Source organism: Bombina bombina, chromosome 1 (genome assembly GCF_027579735.1).
Source record: "Bombina bombina isolate aBomBom1 chromosome 1, aBomBom1.pri, whole genome shotgun sequence".
NCBI classification, from domain to species: domain Eukaryota; kingdom Metazoa; phylum Chordata; class Amphibia; order Anura; family Bombinatoridae; genus Bombina; species Bombina bombina.
Genome location: NC_069499.1, coordinates 774,203,477 through 774,229,026, shown reverse-complemented (window position 1 = coordinate 774,229,026; position 25,550 = coordinate 774,203,477). Strand labels below are relative to the sequence as shown.

The following is a 25,550-nucleotide window of genomic DNA, read 5'->3' as shown; positions in this document are numbered from 1 at the left end:
GTGATCCTCTTGCACTTCCTGTTGGGGAGGAGTTAATATCCCAGAAGTAATGATGACCCGTTGACTGACCACACTACAGGAGAAAGGAATTTATCAGGTAAGCATAAATTATGTTTTTTATATTTCCAATAGTTCTGTCTGCATTGTGTTCTAAACATGAATATACCATATTTTATGTTTCTAATAAGCCCTGGATGTATGAATCTTCTTCATGCAGATCTGAAATTATATGCCTGAAAAATACAAACAATATAGAGGTTATTAAACATTTTAGACTGACTAAATAGTTACCTCCCAAGCTTAGCAAATACCAATGTAATAATAGAGAATTAGACAATTTCCCAAATTTCTATATTTAATACATTCTGGGGCATGCATTCAGGGATGATTATTTGCTGTATGTTCAGTAAGTTTCAAAGTCACACCTTAACATGTGTCTTTGAGATTCCAGCAGTCTAATTTCCATCTCATCAAGCTTCAAAAAGGGAGATTCCAGACACACCGTTTTTTACTCACCACATGGGGTCTTTTGCATCTAAGTGTAATGCTGAAATTCTCACAAAAACATGTTTGTATTTTCATCTAGGCAGCAAATGCTTTAGTGTCAAGCCTTTGGAGACATCCTGTCTGCATACTAAATGGGGGGAGAGCTGAACATGAGTGAAGTCAGTTTGTCTGAAAGGAATAAATCACTTTCTCCTGATCAGTCAGATATTTGATTAAACATATATATTTATTAACCTTAAAATATATATATTTATTAACCTTACATATACCTTGACAATGAGATAATATTAAAGTATGCATATTCAATATATATGTATTATCAAATATTAAGGTTTCTGTCCTCTTTTTAATGTCTAATATGGTTTATTGTTGGTAATTATTATTTATTTATTTTATTAACAAATGCACACATATGTATGTTTGTATTTTTATTTTTTTATTTTTTATTATTTTTACCTTTATTTCTGTATATATGTATATACTTATGTCCTTTCCATATTGCGAATACTTTTAATATTAGTAGACTAATTATATAGTCTTTCTGATATGGAGGGGGCGTGATACACTTGTAAAAATTCTATTGGTGCAGTTCAGCTTTAAAAGGTGTCCACCTGTTGTGGGATATCACCTCTGATGAAGCGCAGGTACGCCTGCGCGAAACATGTCAGGTGTTTTTCTGTCTGACTATGCTTTCCTTGTGGATCAATAAACCCTTCTGATTGAACCAGCACTTGAACAGTCTGAGCAGTGTTTGCTTTCTATTTTTTGTATTGGAGATTTAGCGGCTACAGAGAGCTGCTCCCTCGCACTGCCTGTACAACAACTCCCTAACTGCTCGACTCTTGTAGGATCGTCTATTCTTTCACTCACCCCAGACACAGTCAGTTCTACGGATTTTTGCTTTCCCGTGGCTGGTCACGCACTCAATTCCTGGTCAGCCTTGGAGGAACCAACCCCCGAGACGCAGGCGCATTGACGTCATCGTGACGAATCGGCAGCCAGTGTAGAAGACGCTGGGGCCATACCTGTCGACTACACACTGGTGATCGACGCTACTTTTCCTAATAAACAAATGGCTAATGGTGAGTGAGAGTCGTCTCTACCTGGATAGAGAACATTACTATATGATACTAAAAGTGTTTACATTGCCAAATATCCTTTTACCACTGTAAATGTTCCATGAACTGATCAACACCGAGTTTGGATTATACTAATTTTGTTCAGTTCCGGATTTCACTTGCAATATATCCACTACACTAATACCTCAGCTATCTGGTCACGGACTCACTTGTCTTAGATATATTTGGGACTTTCAGTACAGGACTTTTTGGATTTATATATCATCTTTTTTCTATCGCAGTGTTACAGTTTGGGACTGATCCTCATATACATGGAACTGTTCATCTACATTTGGGATTATATTAGAGCATCATATCAAGTGTCATAATTCTTTTCTCCTATTTGAATTTAAGATTCTAGCTCTGGACACTTGATATAGCTTGTGTTGTTATTCTTGTGCTGTCATTATATACGCTTTTTACCTAATATTTATACTGGTTTAAAGATCCACATATAGGCTGATATTGATATAACTAAGAAACATTTGTGTTATAACTTAGGTAATATATATATACTTTACGTTAGGATATACCTCATTTAACTTAAATATATCCATATTTATATATTTATTATTACCGTTATTCTTAGATTACTACATAATGGCTACTGATCACATACCCACAGGGGTTATAGATTTGACTAAAAGAAAGCTAATTATGACCAATGCCTTAAAGGGACATACTCAGATTTCTGATTCCATATGTGAGGAAGATTTATCTATGGTGTTCTCTTCTCTAGAGAATTTAAGATTTAGAGAGACTAACTTATGGTGGGATATTGAATTTCTTGAATTATATATTGCAGAAAATAGAGTACCTAGGGGATTGAGAATGAAAAAATTCCCTACATTTGCACTAACTATACCTGAATTTATGGAAGAATGGAACACTAATTTAACTAATTGCTCCATTATATGCATGCAACAACTTGTTAAATATAAAAAAAAAAGAGAGAGATAATATATTACAAGAGATTGATAGATTGTTTGGTTTACTTAAACCTTTTGACAAATCTAAACAGTATAGTGACTACCAACTTCAGCTAGATGAAACTATTAATAAACTGGATTCTGAGTTATCAGAAAGGAAAGTTAAGAAATATCAAAGAGATGTCAAAGACTATGAATTAGATATTGTCTATTCATGGCAAAAAAAGTATTAGAAGGTCTAATCAAACTACTAAAGAAAATACTAATTCTGACACCAAGGCAGATAAGAAAAATAAAAATAAGAAACACCGCAGACAGCAATCTAAGAAAGTTACTTATTCTAGTATTGATACTGATCACCAAGATATTGACCCTACTACATCAGTAGAAAGTGATCATACTGATGAAACACCAGGGCCTAGTAATTGTACTTTATCAGTAAGATAGGCTTTGAAATCACTTGTTCAATTACCTCAACAAACAAGCACACCAAAAAAGGGAGAGGGCAATTTCAGGTACCCCAGCAGAATATGGAAGAATCACAAAAAATAGGGGTAGTAATTAACCTCTCCAAATGTAATTTGAGTTTAGCACAGTTATCACTTTTGAATAAAGGTTTAAGTTTTTCACCAACCACAAATTTTGATTTATTTAACACAATTTTGGACGTAAATAATTTTATACGTAAAATAGTACTGAAGAAACATTTTTCTAGTATAGATACTGAGCAAAATATTCAAGTCTCTACATCACTACCTACCTCACATTCACCTTTTCCTTCAGTAGGTTTACAATACACAGAATTGAAAGATCTCACACACCTTATCACGTTATCTTCACAAGCTATAACACATCAACAAACTACACCAGACACTAAATTTAATTTTAAAGACAAATCGTACTTTTACCCGATACATAGCAGAGATACAAATATTGACATGTATCAAAGAGCTATAGAGAGAGATCTGATATCTCTAAATAAACATATACAGACTGGGTCATATAAATTAAGAGACAATCTTTCCAAGGCAGAAAGGAAAGCACTATACCACCTTAAAAATAACAAGTATATTGTTGTCACTCAGGCAGATAAAGGAGGAGCAGTTGTCATTATGGATAAGGAACAGTACCATACTGAGGTTATGTCACAACTTAATAATGACAAATTGTATATCAAACTGTCCTATAATCCAACTTTGTCTTATAGACACATTATGATGTCCTTGTTAGATACTGCCATAGAAAATAATTTTATGGATAGAGAACTTGTAGACTACTTATTAATTGAGGACCCTAGAATACCATACTTTAGGATTACATCGAAAATTCACAAAACCACACATAATCCACCAGGGAGGCCCATTGTGGTGATTAATGGGTCACTTTGTGAGAGATTAGGTGACTGGTTAGATAATATATTACAGCCTATTGTTTTAGCCCTCCCAGGTTACATCAGAGATAGTTCCCACCTAATACAACAACTAAAAGGGATGGTATGGGAAGAACAGTTTTGTTGGCTTACAATAGACGACGTAGCCTTGTACTCCAACATCCCACATGATTTGGGGCTTGAAGCCCTAACCAATATGTTACAGAGACATACCGAATATGATAGTTGCTTTATAACATTTATTGTAACAATTACAGAATTTCTTTTATCTCAAAATTACTTTGTCTATAGAGGTGATTACTATTTACAAAAGAGTGGGACGGCTATGGGGGCAAAATTTGCCCCTGCCTTTGCTAATATCTATATCGGCTGACTTGAATATTGTCTTATCTTTTCTGACTATTGTCCCTTTTCTGATAGTATAATAATGTATGGAATATTTATCGATGACCTCATATTAATATGGAAGAAAAATGATACAAACCCAATTGATAATTTTCTAGCATACCTTAACTCCAACAAATTCAATCTTAACTTCACCATCTTAAGTAATAATACTGAGATAGATTATCTAGACATTCATCTTAACATTGCGAATAAGAACCAAATAATGACCTCAATATATAGAAAACCCTTGGCCAAAAATACAATATTACATGCAAATTCTTGTTATATACCACATGTAAAGAAAGGCATACCAAAGGGACAATATTTGAGAATACATAGAAATTGTTCCAATATGGTTATGTATTTTAAACAAGCTGATAAAGTTACTGAAAGATTTATATTAAGAGGTTACAATAAGAGAATGCTAACACAAACACAGCGACAAGTGTCCAAAATAGACAGAGCTACATTTTTTCATAAAACTAGAAACCCAAAGACTAGAATTCAGGATGATAATATTTTATTCATTACCAAATATATTTTACAATATGCAGAGATTTGTGATATCCTCGCTAAGAATTTACCCATATTGTATGTTGATGATAATCTGAAATTGATTACCAATAGAAAAAAATTAAAGTTCATAGCGAGAAGAGCACAAACCATAGGAGATATCACTAGATGTGATATGTCTGATAAAGAAAAAATTAAATCTAAATCAAAGTGGCTTAATCCAACCAATGGCTTCTATAAGTGTGGCCATGTCCCCTGTAAGAGTTGTATATTCACTCAAAAGGATAAAACTTTTAGGTCTACTAATACAGGTAAGACATATGAAATTAGAAGTAGGATAGATTGTACCACACAATTTGTAATATACTTAATAACTTGTCAATGTTGCTTTTCACAATATGTTGGGATTACCACTAGAACTTTAAAAGAAAGAATTAGACAACATTTATTATCATTAGAAGATAAAGAAGCGAAGACCCATGTAGCAAAACATTTTAGACTACATGGGAAAGGGACCAAATATTTCTCCTTTATAGGTATAGATAGTGTACACAAAACAGTTAGAGGAGGGAACAGAATAGACCTATTGCTTAAGAGAGAAGTCTTTTGGATAATAGAATTAAATACTAGAGCCCCTAATGGTATAAATAAGCGACTAGATGTAGATGCATTTATTCATTGATACATATCCTCTATTAGACCGTTATGGATTAGTATTCACTGTACTTTTTTCTGAGATAAAACATTTTGAAAAAACTAGTTGAAAAAACTAGTGTATCATTATTGTAGCTAAATTTCAGTAGTCTGATATTCTAGACTACATTAGTATGAGATTTCTTATATAGAATAGACTAAATATTAAATATATTAAAATGATAAGTCTTTTAGATATCAGATTTCAATACTAGAGCTCTTAAAGACATACTCAAGAAACTAGATTTAAATGTATTTATTTATTGATACATATTTCTTACTAGATTATTATGGATTGGTATTTACCGTATTTCTCACTTATTGATACTGAGCAACCTACTATTTTATATATTACATTAGTATAAGATATATAAGGTATCAATTTATATAAACTACCTATAGTTCAGAATCTCTCTATTAAGTTATATTAAATTCAATATATTGCTAGAAAACATTTTTAGTGCAATCTATAACATAGATTTACCTTCCTCCCTTACCTATTTATCTAGCCTGAGTGCTAGTTAGAGTTGAATTTAAGTATTGATATACATAGTAAGGATTTATTTACACTTTTATTATTATTATATTCTTTTCATGTTTATTTTTCTACACATTTATGCCAAAAACATTATATGTATACAATTTATATTTTAGTTTTTATGATTTTGGAGCTTATTATTAGTTTTATGTTTAATTTTCTGTATAACATGAGATAATATTAAAGTATGCATATTCAATATATATGTATTATCAAATATTAAGGTTTCTGTCCTCTTTTTAATGTCTAATATGGTTTATTGTTGGTAATTATTATTTATTTATTTTATTAACAAATGCACACATGTATGTTTGTATTTTTATTTTTGTATTTATTATTATTTTTACAGTTATTTTTACCTTTTTATTTTTGTATATATGTATATACTTATGTACTTTCCATATTGCGAATACTTTTAATATCAGTAGACTAATTATATAGTCTTTCTGATATGGAGGGGGCGTGATACACTTGTAAAAATTCTATTGGTGCAGTTCAGCTTTAAAAGGTGTCCACCTGTTGTGGGATATCACCTCTGATGAAGCGCAGGTACGCCTGCGCGAAACATGTCAGGTGTTTTTCTGTCTGACTATGCTTTCCTTGTGGATCAATAAACCCTTATGATTGAACCAGCACTTGAACAGTCTGAGCAGTGTTTGCTTTCTATTTTATATATATATATATATATGTGTATGTATGTGTGTGTGTGTGTATATATATATATATATATATATATATATATATGTATATATGTATGTATATGTATATGTGTATGTATATGTGTGTATATATATGTGTATATATATATATATATATATATATATATATATATATATATATATATATATATATATATATATATATATATATATATATATATATAGTAGGAAAATGATTCAAAGCACTCTCTGGACTTTTGATAATAAAGGCAAATTTAATTGTGATAGTGACGTTTCGGGACCAAACCTGTCCCTTCTTCTGACAGTCAAACAATGCAAAAACCAAACTTAAATAGGCCATTCAGACCCTCCCCTGTATTGCTACCAATCACAGGTAAGCGTGTGCAAAAGTGAAGACCACACCAAAATAAGGTGTGGAAGAGTGGTTGTGTACAATGTGTAATTATAAAGGTGTCACAACTTATATAAAACTGAAATCTCATATTAGTGTGATACTCATATATGTTTCTAAGTGAGCTTTGATCAAAATAGTTAAGTTATAAGAGCAATTACTGCAATTTTTCAAAATACATATCAAGGATTCACCCCTCCTTTAGAGTGCACCAAATGGATGCTACCACTATTCAAAGGAACCACCCCTATTCATTGATAGGTTCCAGTCCATAGTCATAACATTACTACATAATATAACTATCCTGGTCATCTAGCCACTGAACACAGCTATTTTCTATTGTTATAACTTCACAGCACCCCATATATGTGGTATTATTGAACCACAACACAAAAACGATTATACACACCCTGCGATCAACTAACCATTAGATGCTATTGATATCGTCGCATTTGCTGACACACCCCTCCTGCTCTCATAGGTTACGCCTAAACAGCACCTCTCAATTTTCATATGTGTCAAAAATAAAATAAGCGTTAGCAACCAGATCCTTATAAGATTAAATGTCAGAGACTTTGGGTACATATCTGTCTTAAGGTGTTTGCCACTCGGATGTTCAGATTATAACAGTATATATCGTGCGATCAGACCGCAACTGAGATCTGTTGTCATCTGTAAACACACCCCTCCTACTCTCATAGGTTAAGTCTAGACAACACCTCTAAAATTCCCTATGTATTGGAAAATAAAATTAGCGTTAACACCAGGATCCTGCTCTCATAGGTACAGTCTAACCATCACCTCTCGATTTCCATATATGTTAGAAAATAAGTTAACATAAGCAACAAAGTCCTTATTTGATTAATATAATTACAACAATGTAAGCCGTGCGATCTGATCGCAACTGTAATCAGCTGTCATCTGGAAACACACCCCCTCCTGCCCTAATAGGTCAGGAGTAAACCGTGCCTCTCCACTTTCATACCTACACAAAAAGCAACAACATGTATACATAGTTTAGTTGTTGACACCTTAATAGTGCCTCCCCAATAGGCTTATAGCAGAATAGGAAGTGTGATCAGATCACCGCTGAAGGTAACAGTCATCCTGAAATCTGTCCCTCATGTTGTTATTGATCACAAATAACAACCGCTTCTCGCCCCAAGCGTAATCTAGAAAGTAAATAGGCAAAAAACAAACCTATCTAAATCAACCCCTAGGGAATTACTAAAACCAAAATGCTACGTGTTAGCAGTATATATGCTAAGATCCCACTGTCCAATCACAACCATACTGGAAGTCTCAGACGTGACGTTCTATATCGCTAATACCCTTCAGTATACATTTCATCAAAGCAGTCAAAAACTTGAAGGCACAGAGCCCTTGTTAGTAATCAGGTAGGTGATGCCTCAGCATCACAGTAATCACTATTTCAGTATAAGGTAATATCAAACACAATAAGCAACAATCAAAACAACACAAAAAGGCATAACACCTAAGAGCTAATATAATACAAAATGTGAACATACAAAAAGAAGTTACAACCCCTACGTCTGCTATATAGATCCCTTATCGAATGTATGTTCCCAGCATCGAAATAATTAAAAAGCAAATTAAATACCAAAACATATACATGAATAACAAAACCTCTATGAAGGCTATGAACAGGAGGGGTCAAAACGGTAAAATTTAGGTATATAGGGCCAAAAAGTTACCTAAAGACAAAAACTCCCAATTGGGCACTCAAGGGGTGTGAATCTTACCAATAGAGTTGATCAGGCTCTAATGAAAATAAGTGAACATATAACGGTGTATTACAAAACTCTATGTGATGCATAGTGAAATGTGCAAATAGTTAAAATCATATATTACACATACTAGACATAAAATTAAAATAAAAGCACTGGTATCTATTGTATGAAGACATAACTATAATGGGAAGAACCCATATGTACTGGGCCCCATAAATAATACTAAATAAATGGAAAAGGCTAGGAGTAAAATACTGTTACATAAGAGGCAAAAGCATGACTAGGCCATCATATTCTTTCCTTTATATATAATGAATCAGGACTCTCATTTGATCATAATGTCCTTGAGTTAACCCAAGAAGGCTTGCCATCCGGATTGTATGTTGAGACCTCTGGGCACCAATGTACCCAATTCATGGATCCAGCGAGCCTCCTTTTGGAGCAGGATCTTTGCTCTGTTGCCTCCCCGTCTTAATGGTGGCACGTGATCAATCAGGCGAAACCTGAGATCAGTGACTGAGTGGTTATTGTCAAGAAAATGTCGAGCAACAGGCTGTCCCGATTTTCCACTATCTAGTGCAGCTCTAATGCTTGAGCGGTGGTTAGCCATTCGAGTTCTGGCATCATCTGTCGATTTTCCAATGTAAAATTTCCCACATGGGCAGTTGAGGAGGTATATAATATGTGTGGTAGTACATGTTAGGAACCAGTTGATCTTATACTTCTTCTTTTTTTCGGGGTGTTGGAACACATTACCAGTGTGCATACTATTACATGTAACGCAGCTTAAACACTTAAAGCACCCCTTTTTCTTTTTGAGCCATGATTGTTTTTCACTCAGTGGGGAAATATCAGTTTTCATAAGACGGTCTCGTAGACTTCGCCCTCTTCTGTATGATAGTCTTGGTGCCTTCCAATGTTTAAACGGTAAGTTACTGTCTGTTTCAATAATCTTCCACTCATCTTTGATTGCTCTCATGATACGATACTGATCTGGTGAATACGTTGTGACAAATGTCATTTGTTTCTCAGCCACATTACTAGTGGTCTTAGCCTCCGTCTGGTTGGTCCGATCACAAGTGGCAAGTAATTCTTTCTTCTTATACCCTCTTTGTGTGAATCTTTCTGTCAACTCAGTCAGCTGAGTGAGGCATAAATCACCATCTGTGTTGTTTCTCCTGACCCTCTGGTATTGGGCTTTGGGTATATTCCTGATCAGTGATGGTTGATGACAGCTTCTGGCATGTAATACCGTATTCCGATCTGTGCTTTTCCTGTAAAGTGTAGTGCCAAGTACGCCATTCTTCTTAAATACTCTTACGTCCAAATAATCAACAGTGTCTTTACTGGCCACATATTGGAACCTAACAGTACTCTCCATGGTATTCAGTGTATGTATCCATTGGTTCAAGGATTCTTCGTCACCTCTCCAAACGAGGAATAGATCGTCTATATACCTGCAATAAAAATTGATTGATGAATTTTCATAGACGCTCATCAGAGTGGTTTCATACTCCTCCATAAACAGATTCGCCAGTGATGGGGCCACATTCGACCCCATCGCTGTTCCAGCAATTTGTAGGTAAAAGATGTTGTTGAATTTAAAGTAGTTCTTCTCAAGGCACATAGAGAGGAGGTCAATCAGGACATATTCTGGTGGGCCAACATAAGGCATTCGTCTTAGTGCTTTTACTACCGCTGTTATTCCTGCAGAATGAGGAATGATCGTATAAAGACTTGAGACATCCATGGTGACAAGTAGATCAGTTTCCCTAATATCTTTCAAAGAGATAATTTTCTGTATAAATGTTGTTGAATCCTGGGTGAAAGATTTCATTCTTCTCACTAGGGGTTGTAAGAAGTGATCCACAAATATGGCCAAAGATTGTAGAAGTGACCCCCTTGCCGAAACAATATATATATATATAAAACCAAGGGAAAACAGCGCTAAAAAATGTATATACTATAACATGAGAAGACAACATAAAAGATCTAATAAAAAAATTATATGATCGGTTTCAAATTAGTCCAAATATAACAGAATGTAAAGATGATCACCTTACCAGAAATGACCTCAATCTTATGAGGTAAGTTGCCGCATCTGCAAGGGGAAAAGATATCTAGCAAATATATTCCTTGTATAGGAAGTGATGTTATCAATGTTCTGTTCACCTTTTGGAGTATGTAGTCATAAACCGTCTTTCCTCTGCTTATTTCCACTCAGGAACAGATGCTCAGAGAAGGAGAGAAAGGAACAAAAATAGTGTAATATTGCCTTTAATAAATTGTTAAAAACACAATATAAGATATATACACTCACATGGTACACCCTCAAACAATATGAGGTATGAATAATGTGTAAGTACAAAACTCCAATCTGTATCACAGGATACAAATTGTGTGTAATGAGAGTCCTGATCATCACCCAGCAAATATTCCCTATAAAGGTACATAAACCAATATCAGCCGGTATTAAAAGTATAAAAGAAAGCCCTAACGCGTTTCAAAGGATTTGATAATTCCTTCTTCCTCAGAGGGATAAATGGACTATTAGACCATATAAAATCAGACTACTGGAACACATTGAGATGGGTTTCATAAAACAGTGTATCAAATCACTTTAGCATTCATCACAATAAAGATCCTAGCAGTCTCAGAGGTACAATCTTGGAACACATTAAAATACCCCCTGGAGGTGTTAGTAGGGAACTCCATTTGAGAAGAATGGAAACCCAATGGATACATAGAATGGGCACTATGTCCCTGAGAGGCCTTAATAAGGATATATATATATATATATATATAGCAGCCTTCTTGGTACAAATAAAGATTTTACTGTTTTTTTTTTTTAAATAATTTTTTTATTGAAGTTAAAGCATATATCATCACAACAAGGACTCGCCCTGAGGCCAAAGTTACAACAAAGAAAATAGTACATTGTCTATAAAGAGGTATTATTAAGTAAGCAATATGCATATACATTTCAAATCTGGATATGAAGATAGACAGTATCTTAGGCGAGATGAAATAGAACTTCATTTTATTTTATCAGCGTATGAGCTCCACATTCCAATAGTATTTTACCTAAGATCAAAATATTAGTCTGTGGAGATTTAACATGTGCATCAGCCACTCTTGGGCCGAGCTATATAGGGGGGAGGGGGATATTCAGCGGGTAAGCACCGCTATGCGCATAGGGGAAGGAGGTGGGGGGGGCGTAGCCATGTTTGGATGTAAGTAACAGAGAGCGCCTGGAGTGGGCATAAAGGTGTCCGATCGTAGTGATCTTATGTTATTGGAGTCTAAATATTGTCAACGTACTTTACACTATATATGGAACTAAGTGGGGAAGTTACTAAGGTCTTCTGTAGTTACATATAGGCTAAAGAGTAGATGGGTTGCAGAAGGGTTGTTTTAGGTTGCAAAATTTATGTGTCTGTATAAGATAAAGCAGATGCTTTCTTGTCTGGGCTAGTAGCTATTGTCTTAGGAATAAATATCCAGTTATTGGCATATGTCAAGACGTATGTGGTGTCGTGTAGCAGACACTGCATCTATCTTAGTACATTTGAGAAATATTTTAAGCATATCTAAGACATAGAAAACATGAGGAAACTAAGACAAAACAGACATCGTATAGCATAAAAATTGTATATCAATTAGCCAACAAAAATAGATACCTGTAGGTCTAAAAATAGAATTGAGTCTATATAACACCATACAAAGAATAGAGCATGCTTAGACATACGAAAGTTACCTCTAAAACAGTAAGGAGCTGCGGACCTATACTACGTGTAAATCTAACATATATCATTCCTGATAGGAGTTAATATTAGAATAAGAAGTGATCCAGCAATGCATAGGACTAGGTTGAATATGAACCAGGATGCTAAGGAACACTTAAATACATATTTATAGGCACATAATATCTAAGGGTCAGATAGACCTAACCAGGTCAAGTAACTGCTATATTTAATAATATCACAAGGCCTTTATTATTATCTTGACTTAAAACGCTATTCAATATAGTTATAGCCATTAGCAATGGGGGCTAAGCGTAGGGGAGCACATATTGAGATGAGGGGGAAAGCTGGATTGGCTGAGGAGAGTGGAGAAAGATTAAACATTCTCATATGTGATGTACATACTGTAACTAGAACTTAATACACATATGAGCATACTACAGAGCTGCACTACACATAACTAAACGTGTTGTTATGAACATAGCCTAGATAATTAAGCCAAACATTTTGCTGTTTGAAATCACTTATGGCCAAATACCACAGGGCTTGTGTACAAGGATATGCACCCACTAGGGAGTAAGCTGTGCAGTAGAACATTAGTTACGTATTTATAGTACACTACAGTGACAGTGAAGTCTGAGTTACAGAGATAGATATGAGAACGTCATATATTGTGAATATCCCGGTTCCCTTTCTAAAATGTTCTAATAAATAACAAATAAACAGCCTATTGGTACAAACATAAACTAACCACACAGTAAGGTGCCATACAGTGATTGTGTTACAACTCTTAAACAGGAGCCACAGGATCCAGTGTAGGAACTAGCTGATATGCCTATTAAATATACATAGAACCTTAGGAAAAATATCTAGTGTTCATTGTTAGTGAGCAAACTCACTGTAAGCAATTCTGGCATAAGGATTAAAGTAGCAACATAAAATTCCCTGACCTTATTTCACTAGGTTAGGCCAACACTCTAACTGAACCCATCTAGAAAGAAGTACTTCTCTATAGCATTGGAATATCTGAGCCTGTCATATATAGAGATTTTCTACAGTTATTTAGATAGCTATTTGACATTAGAAGAAAATAATTACTGCTTGATAGCTGCTCAATAACAGGGTGAATCCTCCACTGGTACCAGGTGGTATAGTGGGTAGCAGTTTATGGCTAAACATCTATACTATAAGGAACGGTTGTTGCATAATTAAAAATAGAATCCCATACTAGATGAAGTGGCTTTATAGTAGGCTGTTCTGAAATCCTTAATGTGTATCCTGAATGACAGGGGGAGACATTGCAGCAATCAGCATTTAACTCATACTATGTGAAAGTAACATGGTGGATACCTGTGCAAAACTGTAACTAGCATATTTAAAGGAATCCATCAGGAAATGAAGTTAGATCAAATAATAAGCTAAAAACTAACTTTTAAACTGAATGAGAACTAACTTCAATTAAGTGATAGCATGTATATAGATAAGGATCCAGCATCTTAAATATCTTAGCTAAAAGTTAGCTTTACTAAAGAGAAATAGCATTAGTGGGATGCATAATGAGAACTAGGATAAGAGTGTATAAACTTGGTAAATGACAGGCATAGCAGGCTGGACATAATTATCAAGTTTGAACAATTACAATATGCTTACCTTAGTGATACTATGATAGCTATAATTGTAGGCCAATTAGGTAACTGAAATAAGTAGGCTAAAACCTCTATATGTTTCATGGAGCTAGTCAGTCTATATCTTATGCTGACTAATAAGATACATCAGCAGCCTAAGTCCCGGCTGCATAATACATGTACTCAGAAGCATTATCTAAAATTCTAATTCATGCCTGACACAACCCCTGCAAGTGTTACACGGTTAAGCATATCTCAGTATTTACTAGGAGATGCAGCATTAAAACAAATTACATTGCAGTCTCATGATAACAATCCCTACAACACTATAAAGTGAACAAAAATACATCGTTAGAAATGCAAACTAACAATGTGAGGAATGGCATGATATTATTCTCTCTGCAGATGAGTGCGCATCTATATATAAATAAACTACAAGCATCGCAGAGACATCCCGAGCATGGTAGGTCTATGCTAGGAGTACAGACATGAGAGAATAGCAGACCCTAGAGTTAGAAACAATAAAACCTAGTATTCAGTCATAACATACTAACTAAGCACACAATAAAGAAGTTGGAGCATGTAGCATAGAGAAGTACAACTATATATATTATTAAGTAAGTATAAGGCATATGTCCCATCAACACATCCATTCCATCAAAACTGTTGACGGTGGTGTAGTGATTAATCCCTTTATGCATTAGGGACTTGTGCAATAGTCTCAGAGTCTAAGTGAAAACACGCCGGACTTGCTGTGTGCGAAATGCCTTAGTCCTACAAGGTGTACAGCAATGTCTCATGACTTAGCCTATACCTACAAGTAGAAAGATCCTTCTCAGGGAAAACTGCCTTCTGGGCATATAAAACATACCTCTTGCTCTAGGGGAGGTGTACAAAAGGCTGCGTGAGTTCCATGTAGATAATTTAGAGCGCCTGAAGTGAGTTTTAGGTTTTAGTATGGCTAAGTACTTTCGCTGCTGGGGGTTATGGCGCTGGGCAGTTAGATCAGACCAGTTCCATTTGCGAGCGGCAAGGCTCCCCGCCGGCACAGGCCCCCACGTCACCTTACTTTTGATTGCCTCAGCTAAGCGATGCCTGGATAGATTACTCTTCAGGAGAGCACGATGAGCTCTCGCTGTGTTCAACCGCCGCTTTTTGGCAGCTGTATTGCCAACAGACGTATCCTCTTGTTTCAGCATGGTGCAGGTGCTAAAGGAGCTAAGTTGCATGTTAAGGCCATAGCGCTGTGTTAGTTGGGTGGCATTACTTGTAGTGCGAGCACTGCTGGGTTCCCTCCTCGGTATCGTATCCTTTGAGGTTAGTTCGCCTCCTCTAAGTGGTGTCAGATGGTCTTCCTTAATGTTATCAGTGAGGAGTTCAACTTGCGTGGCCCGCACCCGCGGGGAACCGGCATCGCCGTCCGCCATCTTGTATACCGCATTTTCTTCAATGCCATGTGGTGCTCTGATCATAAGCGATATTTCAAGAAGATTGTTGTGCATCTGTGTCTCAATCTTAGAGAGGAGTATCCGGATCTCATCCATGGTCCTCTGTTATAGTAACCCAGGTTCAGTTATAGTATATCAGTAGTGGTGAAAACAGGACTGCGTTTCTATATATCCACGATAGACAAGCTGCCTCTCTGTAATATCTCATGTACAACAAACTGGTCTGCCTTCCAAGAGTGTTCCTAGGTTAGGGATTAACCTTCTGGTATGATTGTGTTAAAGAAAGTCTATATTTCAGCAATAAATAGATATATATTTTGGTCCCAAGTCAGGAGCCTAAAAAATATGCGTCTGGTTCCAGCTACTGTTGGCTCCGCCCCCCCAAGATTTTACTGTTTTATTATATTTTTTTTTAGATATTCCTCTTACAAATAGATTAATAGACCCATGTGCATCTTCTTTGTGTTGTGTTATATATATATATATATATATATATATATATATATATATATATATATATATATATATATATGTGTATATATATATATATATGTATATGTGTTATTATAATACCTTAGATATATAATGGTATTCCACTGTTTTAGTGCATATCTATTACATGTATTATGTATAATATATATTATGATTGTGATTGTTTTATACATGTACATACTCAGACATTTTAACTTATTTATTAATTGTCTTAATAGTTTTTTAGATATTGTTCTTAGTCCCCATATTATCAATTGCGCTTTTGATATGTTTAGTTTAAATTTATTTTAATGTCGTATACATATTCTTATACTTTTTATATACTCTGATTTTTACTACTTGCATGCAACTAAACTTATATCTCATTTGACTCGATAAAACTCACAAGACCGATAGTTCCACTCTCTCTGATTTCTATATTTGGACTAACTTGAAACTTATTCGTTTTATCCCTTTGCAGGAATTATACAAATAGCTATATGAAGCAATAGCACAATAATAATGTCCTTTAAGTATGCGCATTTGTACCAAAATTGAGTAGCATATACAGTTAATTTAAAGTCCTAAATATTAGTAATTGTCGTTCGTAACTAAAATGAATGTAATTTTGAGGTGTTTTATCTTTACCATGTGTAAGTATAATGTAGTCCCACTGTTAGTGACTGCACCTTCATACAAAAAAAGGTTTGTGCGTCTCTGCTCTAATGCATTCCATATTCTTCTTGCATCCTATTTGTCTTTATTAAACTTCTAATCATTATTCCCTCTGTCCCACACATGCTGCACTTATGATATACAACAGAATTTATTTGGAGTTATTTAACATGTACAGTATAACTATTGCTTTATGCATAAAATAATTCACACTAACCAAACTGTTGATTTCTTGCAGGAAGTGTCACCTAATTACACCCAGGGCACGTTAAGAAGATACCTCGTTCAAAACTCTGAACCGGTAAGAGCTTATTAGTCATTTTCATGCAGTTTATTTGGTGAAATTGCCTAAATGTATTTATTGATGCCCTTGAATAAAAGCTTCAAGGACAATTACTTAGTGAAGACTGACTCTCACAACACACTGACATAATCCTAAGTATCGGTTTTGGGTGATTCAACTGTAAGCAGTTTTTTAACCTCTTAAGAGTCTTATACTTTTTATATCTCTTTAGTCATAATAGTGAAAACGTTCTTGTGGAAAAAAAAAGTCCAGCATGTAAGTAGGTTTTTATCTTGAATGATTTTTGTTAAATGTGAAAAAGTATGATCATAGCAAAGACAAAATCGGTAAAGCAAAATCGTTTAGTGTTTGTTAGTCGTGTACATATATAAATATATATCTGATCAGCCCAAACCCTCTCCTTCTGTGAATAATGCCCAGATTATTGTTGTGTAAGTTATGCCTATTTTATTCACTTCCCACCCCTTCGTCCATTCCTCTTCCAATCACAAGCCACTTGCAGTTTTTTACATTAGGTGGTGACACAGTTAAATGGATAAAAAAGTGCAAAAAGACAATGCACTTAAGTTGCACCATTTTATTATTGTACTATTAATTGTATATATTGGTCTGTTTAACCCTTGTAAAGGGATTAAACACATATTTAAAGTCCGCTCCAGAGCAGCAGTGCACTTTTAGTAGATAGCTGAACACTTCTGGTGAGCCATTGACGAGGTATATTTGTGTAGCCACCAATACCAGCTAGCGCTCAGTAGTAGGATATGTATATATTATTTTTCAACAAAAGATACCAAGAGAACAAAATATAAGAACATTTAAAAATGTCTTAAATGTTCTATCTGAGTCATACAAATTTAATTTTACTTTCCTATACTTTAACTGCAAGTAATTTAGAGACTAAAATAAGTGATTGATTTGGGATTGGTATTTGTCTCTCAGAAGGAATTTAAAGCACATTATTTTTCAAGACAGAAAGTTCTAGTCCAGTAGAGGAATTTCTAATAAGGGTAGTTTATTAGCAAAACAACAAATGACAAGTTAGAAGGAAGAAGGGCTGGAAAGAGAATGTTCCTAAGTGTCAGTGCCTTAAATTACGTAGGAATTGTTCAAGAATAGAAAATTATTTAGAACAAGCAGATATTTTAGAACATAAATTCATAGGAGAATACAAAAAAGAACTTCTTTAAAATGCAAAAAAATGAAGTAAAACTAGTGGAAAGAGTAACGTTATTACAATACAAAGAGAAAAAGTGAGACAGCCCTAATACAGTAGACCTGATAAGTGTACCTTTGGTAATGGATTATAATGATGAATTTAAGATTTTAAAGAAAATTATGAACAAACATTGGCATCTGGTGCAAAATTATCCAATAATAGGAAATAAAATCACTCCCTTCCCAAGAATAGTATATAGGAGAGCAAAAAATCTAAAATCAATACTAGCTCCCAGCAAATTTAGAGAAGAAAAACAAGAGACAGACCTTTTGAGGAGGGATTTGAACATTCCCCCCCCCTTCTTTATTTTGGGGTAAATCATGTCGGCATAGTTCAAAAATAAAAGAATATAAGTCACAGCAAACGGGTAAAAAATATCCTATTAATGATCTGATTAGATGCCAAAATAGAGGGGTAATTTACATAATCAAATGTACGTGTAAGAAACAATACACAGGGGAGACAACTAGAACATTGAGAGAGAGAATCAGGGAAAATCTATGGATCATAGAAAATGGGAAACAAGATACTTACCTCTACCAGCATTTTCAAGAAAAACATGCAAATAAGTTAGATAATTTTGGGGTATTAAAAAGGTGAAACCCAATTGGAGAGGAGGAAACCTGGAGTTGGAACGGTACTATTAGAATATATGGTATTATTGATATTTTCCCCTCAATTATGTTTTAAGTTGGTAACTAAGTTTGTAATGTAGAGGAAAATGAGCTTTGAAAATCCATGTTTAAGATATTCACAATACGTTTAAAAATTGTATTTAGTTTTGGAACAAAGTTGCACCGAATATGTAAGACACACAAAAACTATTCATGTGTGGGCCCGCACATCCCTCCCGTACCTAAAACCCCACTCTCATATCTACTCCCCCTCATCCCCAACACTAAACATCTATACCCCTCTACACTTACTCCAAAGAATCACCCCATTGACACGCAAAAACACCTATCTCTTCTAATAAAATATAGCCACAACACTTTTGGTATATCCCTCAGATCCAACATCCACTACAAACCCACGCGCGCACTACTTTTTATGATAAGGTGTATATATACATTATGCCTACACAACTGTTTGATATTCTATAACTTATTGTATCCTGTAATGACAATGACTATTTGAAAAAAGGGGGACTATCATACCAGAATATGAACAATATGGATCAGTTATCACATACCCCTTACGATTGAAAATTCTACTTATTTTGTCTTGGCTTTGTCACAGATAATGTAATTTAATTGTATATCTGCTAATATTCAATAAAAGTTCTTAAAATAAAATAAATAAATTGTATTTAGTAATACTTCATTGTTCCAATAATATAGCTAATTGACTAATACTACCTTTAAATAAGAATTGAATATGTAACAACTCAACAGTTCCACCTTAATTAAAATGAAGGTATGTAGAAATCAACATAGTCCGATCAAAAGAAAGAAAATTTGACCAATGACTGGCAATTGTCCCCTTTAAATATTTGAACCGACATTAGTGGAGTATCTTTATAAAGCCCTAAACTGGTGAAACACGTAGAATATACTCCACGAGATTAGAGAGGAGACCCTTCCAACTGATGAGCCTGTAAACTTGTATGCAGCTAGAAACTAAAGTGTTTCTTGTAATCAAGAAACCCAGTGAAATTTCTAGGAGTACATTTAGCACAGTGAAGATGGGTGCCTGAAAATAATGAGGATCTGCAACAACTGATCTCCAGCATTGCTGGATACGGAACACTTTCACACTCGGCGATAACCAAACAAAAAGCCGTATCTGCAATGCACCAAGAAAACTGAAGAATGCACCAACAAAATTCCTCATCGCATGCTTCTGTACCATCTGGATAGATACAGTATCACTGTTGTTTGATACATTCGAACAGCTTTTGGTATCGTCTTTCAGGAGGAACGTCAGCCTATTGTGGAAACACATAAATAAAAACAGAGAAGCGCTCAACCTGGGAACGAACATTAGCATAATAGCTTGTTCTATGGCTAGTTACCACCCAAGAAGAAGCCTCTTTTTGCTCAACATCTGCCTTTCACAGAGAAGAACGTTCCTCTAGCATATCAGTCTGATCCTGACTTAACAGTGCAGTCTAGCCCCGAAACACCAGACAATCCCTCTCTGAACTAGAGAAACGGCAAAACACCAGACGTTTCATTCGGCCTATTGTGGGCCTCGTCAGTGAGGTGCAGGTGAGTGTGGAAACACGTCCACCAATCAGATGAGAGATGAATCGGCTCACTTGTTAACAAAAACACAATGCTGTTGACGAAAATTACCTAGTTGGGATTCATAAAACAGTAAGGTGCCTTATTACTCATTCTTGAATGATTTTATTGATGACATTTATAAGGAAGACATCCCATATTGGATTTTATATTCAACTAACCATTTAGTTCAATCATGCATATGATTTTTAGCAAGTTTGATCAATCATAGATATCTTTTAAAAAAAATATATATATTTATTGATTTGACTTGGTATGGATATCGCATTGATTCCTATAACAGTATATATCTTGATATTATTATAACATATATATATATATATATATACAGGGAGTGCAGAATTATTAGGCAAATGAGTATTTTGACCACATCATCCTCTTTATGCATGTTGTCTTACTCCAAGCTGTATAGGCTCGAAAGCCTACTACCAATTAAGCATATTAGGGGATGTGCATCTCTGTAATGAGAAGGGGTGTGGTCTAATGACATCAACACCCTATATCAGGTGTGCATAATTATTAGGCAACTTCTTTTCCTTTGGCAAAATGGGTCAAAAGAAGGACTTGACAGACTCAGAAAAGTCAAAAATAGTGAGATATCTTGCAGAGGGATGCAGCACTCTTAAAATTGCAAAGCTTCTGAAGCGTGATCATCGAACAATCAAGCTTTTCATTCAAAATAGTCAACAGGGTCGCAAGAAGCGTGTGGAAAAACCAAGGCGCAAAATAACTGCCCATGAACTGAGAAAAGTCAAGCGTGCAGCTGCCAAGATGCCACTTGCCACCAGTTTGGCCATATTTTAGAGCTGCAACATCACTGGAGTGCCCAAAAGCACAAGGTGTGCAATACTCAGAGACATGGCCAAGGTAAGAAAGGCTGAAAGACGACCACCACTGAACAAGACACACAAGCTGAAACGTCAAGACTGGGCCAAGAAATATCTCAAGACTGAATTTTCTAAGGTTTTATGGACTAATGAAATGAGAGTGAGTCTTGATGGGCCAGATGGATGGGCCCATGGCTGGATTGGTAAAGGGCAGAGAGCTCCAGTCCGACTCAGACGCCAGCAAGGTGGAGGTGGAGTATCATCAAAGATGAGCTTGTGGGGCCTTTTCGGGTTGAGGATGGAGTCAAGCTCAACTCCCAGTCCTACTGCCAGTTTCTGGAAGACACCTTCTTCAAGCAGTGGTACAGGAAGAAGTCTGCATCCTTCAAGAAAAACATGATTTTCATGCAGGACAATGCTCCATCACACGCGTCCAAGTACTCCACAGCGTGGCTGGCAAGAAAGGGTATAAAAGAAGAAAATCTAATAACATGGCCTCCTTGTTCACCTGATCTGAACCCCAATGAGAACCTGGGGTCCATCATCAAATGTGAGATTTACAAGGAGGGAAAACAGTACACCTCTCTGAACAGTGTCTGGGAGGCTGTGGTTGCTGCTGCACGCAATGTTGATGGTGAACAGATCAAAACACTGACAGAATCCATGGATGGCAGGCTTTTGAGTGTCCTTGCAAAGAAAGGTGGCTATATTGGTCACTGATTTGTTTTTGTTTTGTTTTTGAATGTCAGAAATGTATATTTGTGAATGTTGAGATGTTATATTGGTTTCACTGGTAAAAATAAATAATTGAAATGGGTATATATTTGTTTTTTGTTAAGTTGCCTAATAATTATGCACAGTAATAGTCACCTGCACACACAGATATCCCCCTAAAATAGCTAAAACTAAAAACAAACTAAAAACTAATTCCAAAAATATTCAGCTTTGATATTAATGAGTTTTTTGGGTTCATTGAGAACATGGTTGTTGTTCAATAATAAAATTAATCCTCAAAAATACAACTTGCCTAATAATTATGCACTCCCTGTATATATATATATATATATATATATATATATATATATATATATATATATATATATATATATATATATATATATATATATATATATATATATACATTTAAAATTAGGGGGAGGTAAAAGGTAAGTTTAAAATCCTCCACTACGCACAAAATATAGAGAAAATAACTCGTGTATTTCATTAACAAATCTAGACAGGCCAGAAGGCTTGTTTTTTCCCCACAGAAAACCTCTGGAATATATTGTTTCCAATGCAGCAAAGGGTTCTGGGTAAGATATGCAAATTAGGTTCACAATGACACTCCTTTTTACTTCAAGTCTGCTTTTCAGCAGATTCCCTTAACACCAAAGCATCGCTGTTCGTTCATATATATATATATATATACCTAGGTTTTTTTCTGCGCCATTTGTACTCTAGTTTGTTTGGTAGCACTATTTCCTAATACCAAAATGTTCACACACTCTGCAAATAGCGTAACAAAATGACCTGTGTCCATATATGTGCTGCAATCAGGGACTAGTGGCAGGGAAAAATTGGTTATGTGCAAATGTCTCTTATACAGATAATGCTTGCTGGCTCACCGCGTCCAGTCCTAGGGTGTGATCCTATGTGCTAGATCATATCAGTCACGGCATCTTTCAGTGCTTATAATCAAATAAAGATTGCATAATATTCTCCATACCTTTTCTTTCGTGTAGTCACTCAAAATCTTCACGCCGCCATATGACTGTCCACATTCCTCTGACGAAACATAGATCACGCCCTCCTCAGACGCATGCAGCAATTCCTTGCTTCCTTAATGTAGAGACTTAGATTGCCACAACCACTCTTACTCCTTAGGTTCAATCCGGGATACAGAGGGGGGTGGGAGCTACTTTCCTGAGCCAATCCCCAGTATGCCTTAGTCCGTGCTCACTTAGTGGAAATCCAATGGAACTTAATACAGTAGTATTAAGCACTATTTCCTGTCATGTAGTGTTCCAGATGCTTACCAAGGTATCTCTTCAACATATTGGGTTTCATATCTATTTAAGCATAAATATGGGCAGACTTGTTGGGCCTATTGCTCTAATCAAATACATGTTACTATTTTTTTAACCCCTGTAAGGTAAACTCAGCCAATCCTGAGCTGTACTCACTCAATCGCATCAATGGCATATGTGTGTAGCATTTTGTCACCGACTCCTGTCTTGCTTAGGAGCTTAAAGGGACATAAAACCAGTATGAACTAAAATAAGTTTCTAAATATATAATGCAGCCACGGCTTACCTGCAAAATGGTTTCTGTATTAACCCCTTCTAACCTCTTAAGGACATATGACAGAATTTTTCCGTCATAAAACAATTGAGCAAACTGAAAGCTGTGTCCTTAAAGGGTTAATTCAGGCATAGTTTTGTTTGCAGGAAGATCCCCTCTTGGCATTCCATATATGGAAGGTGCTATCCAAGCCATAGCTTCTGCGGAAGGGGGCAAAGTCCCATGTCACATGACAAAAGCAGTGCACAGTATAATGCTGAAGCTTTCACAAAACATGTGACATTATTCCCATGGAAACGATCAAGCCTCTTGGCAACAAACAAAAGCAGTGCCTGCTGTCCTTAATCAACCCCCCTGGCTTGCATAAGTATTTATCCTAGCGTAGACACTTTGTTACATGATACCAAAAGGTTTGGAGTAGGGCACTGATAAGGGGGGGGGAGCAGGCTACACTTGGCAACACTAAAGTGTAAGTAATTTTGCAGATTTTTGGAAGTTTTATTAAAATAATTATAAGCTTTCCCCCCCCCCCCCCCCCCCACACAGACTGTTTTTACCTCAGTTGACCCTTTTATAATATGCACATAACTCAAAATGTTTTATGGCACTTTAAGTGTGTTGTTTTTTTTTTACTATTCTTTATGCACTTTCCAGTGATTGAACACATGGCTATACATAATTACAGGTAAAGGAACAGTAAAGTTAAAATTAAAGGGACATATACATTAAACTTTCAAGGATCGGATAGAGCATGCAAAAAAAAGAGACTTTTTCAATTTACTTGTTGTAAAAAAAAATTCTTACTCTAGGAGCCAGCCTATACAAGAAGATACTTCTGTACATGAATATATATATATATATATATATATATATATATATATATATATATATTGTGACAGAACCCAAGGCATAGTAATGGAAGGTGTCTATATTCCCTCAAAAGTGCTGCAGTGCTGGGTATGGTCTGACAACCCCAGGGAGAATTGTTATGTTTGTTTGCCACATAGAGAAAATATGTGATTTATTTCTGGGTCCCTGGGGTGGAGTATTTGGAGAGTAGGGTGGGCCAGTGCTCCACCCCGCAGTTTGCAGGTAGCACATTATGTCAAAAAGTCCAGTCCAGGAATTCTGTCTGACTCAGCTAGCTACTCACCTGCATATGGTAATTGACAGCAGGTGCTAATAAAATCCCCAGTCAGGGTTTGAGAGGTAGATTTTTGCCAGCAGTAAAGGAAAACTGCAAACACTCTCCTGAGAGACTGAGAGGAATTATATCTAAAGGACAAAGTTTGAAAGGTCTGTGCAATATTACTTTTGTGAAAAGCTATTTAGTGCAGACAGTTGTACTTGTTAGTAAGTGCTCAGTGGAGCAAGCCTCTTTTGTTTTGTTTATGTTTATTTTGCCTGTTTTTGCCAGACCTGATAATAAACAGACTGTATTTTATAAAGCTACAACCTTGTGTGGTGTTTCCAGCTTTGAAGACTGTGTGTTTCCAAGATCCCAGGTCACATATGGTGGAGGTAGCGGGCAACACACTGATAGTCTGTTAAGGAAACAATACCACACTTAAAATGGAGGAAGTTGTAAAGGCTTTACTACAGGCTACGGCCTCACAGCAACAGGCCACTGCCACACAGCAGCAAGCTACTGCCAGCCAGCAAGAAAATATTGCAGTGCTACAAAAACTGGTATTAACACAAAGAGAGGAACAGCAGAATATCACACGTACCATGCAGCAGGAGATTCGAGGCCTATCTGAAAGACTGGGCAGGTGTGCTGCAGAAATTCCACACAGT

The 25,550-nt window shown here is 35.7% G+C and overlaps 1 protein-coding gene across 5 annotated transcripts in view; it reads left to right on the top strand.

Moving 5' to 3' along the window:
* Window positions 1-25,550, top strand: part of POF1B (POF1B actin binding protein) — a 198,254-nt gene that overhangs the window by 65,486 nt on the left and 107,218 nt on the right. For 3 of the 5 annotated variants that reach the window (XM_053699346.1, XM_053699348.1, XM_053699345.1), the window contains exon 3: window positions 17,098-17,160. The exons of the other annotated variants lie outside the window; for them this stretch is intronic. In XM_053699346.1, the coding sequence (XP_053555321.1) occupies window positions 17,098-17,160 (63 nt within the window). The remainder of the gene's footprint in view (window positions 1-17,097; window positions 17,161-25,550) is intronic. 5 annotated transcript variants of the gene reach the window in all.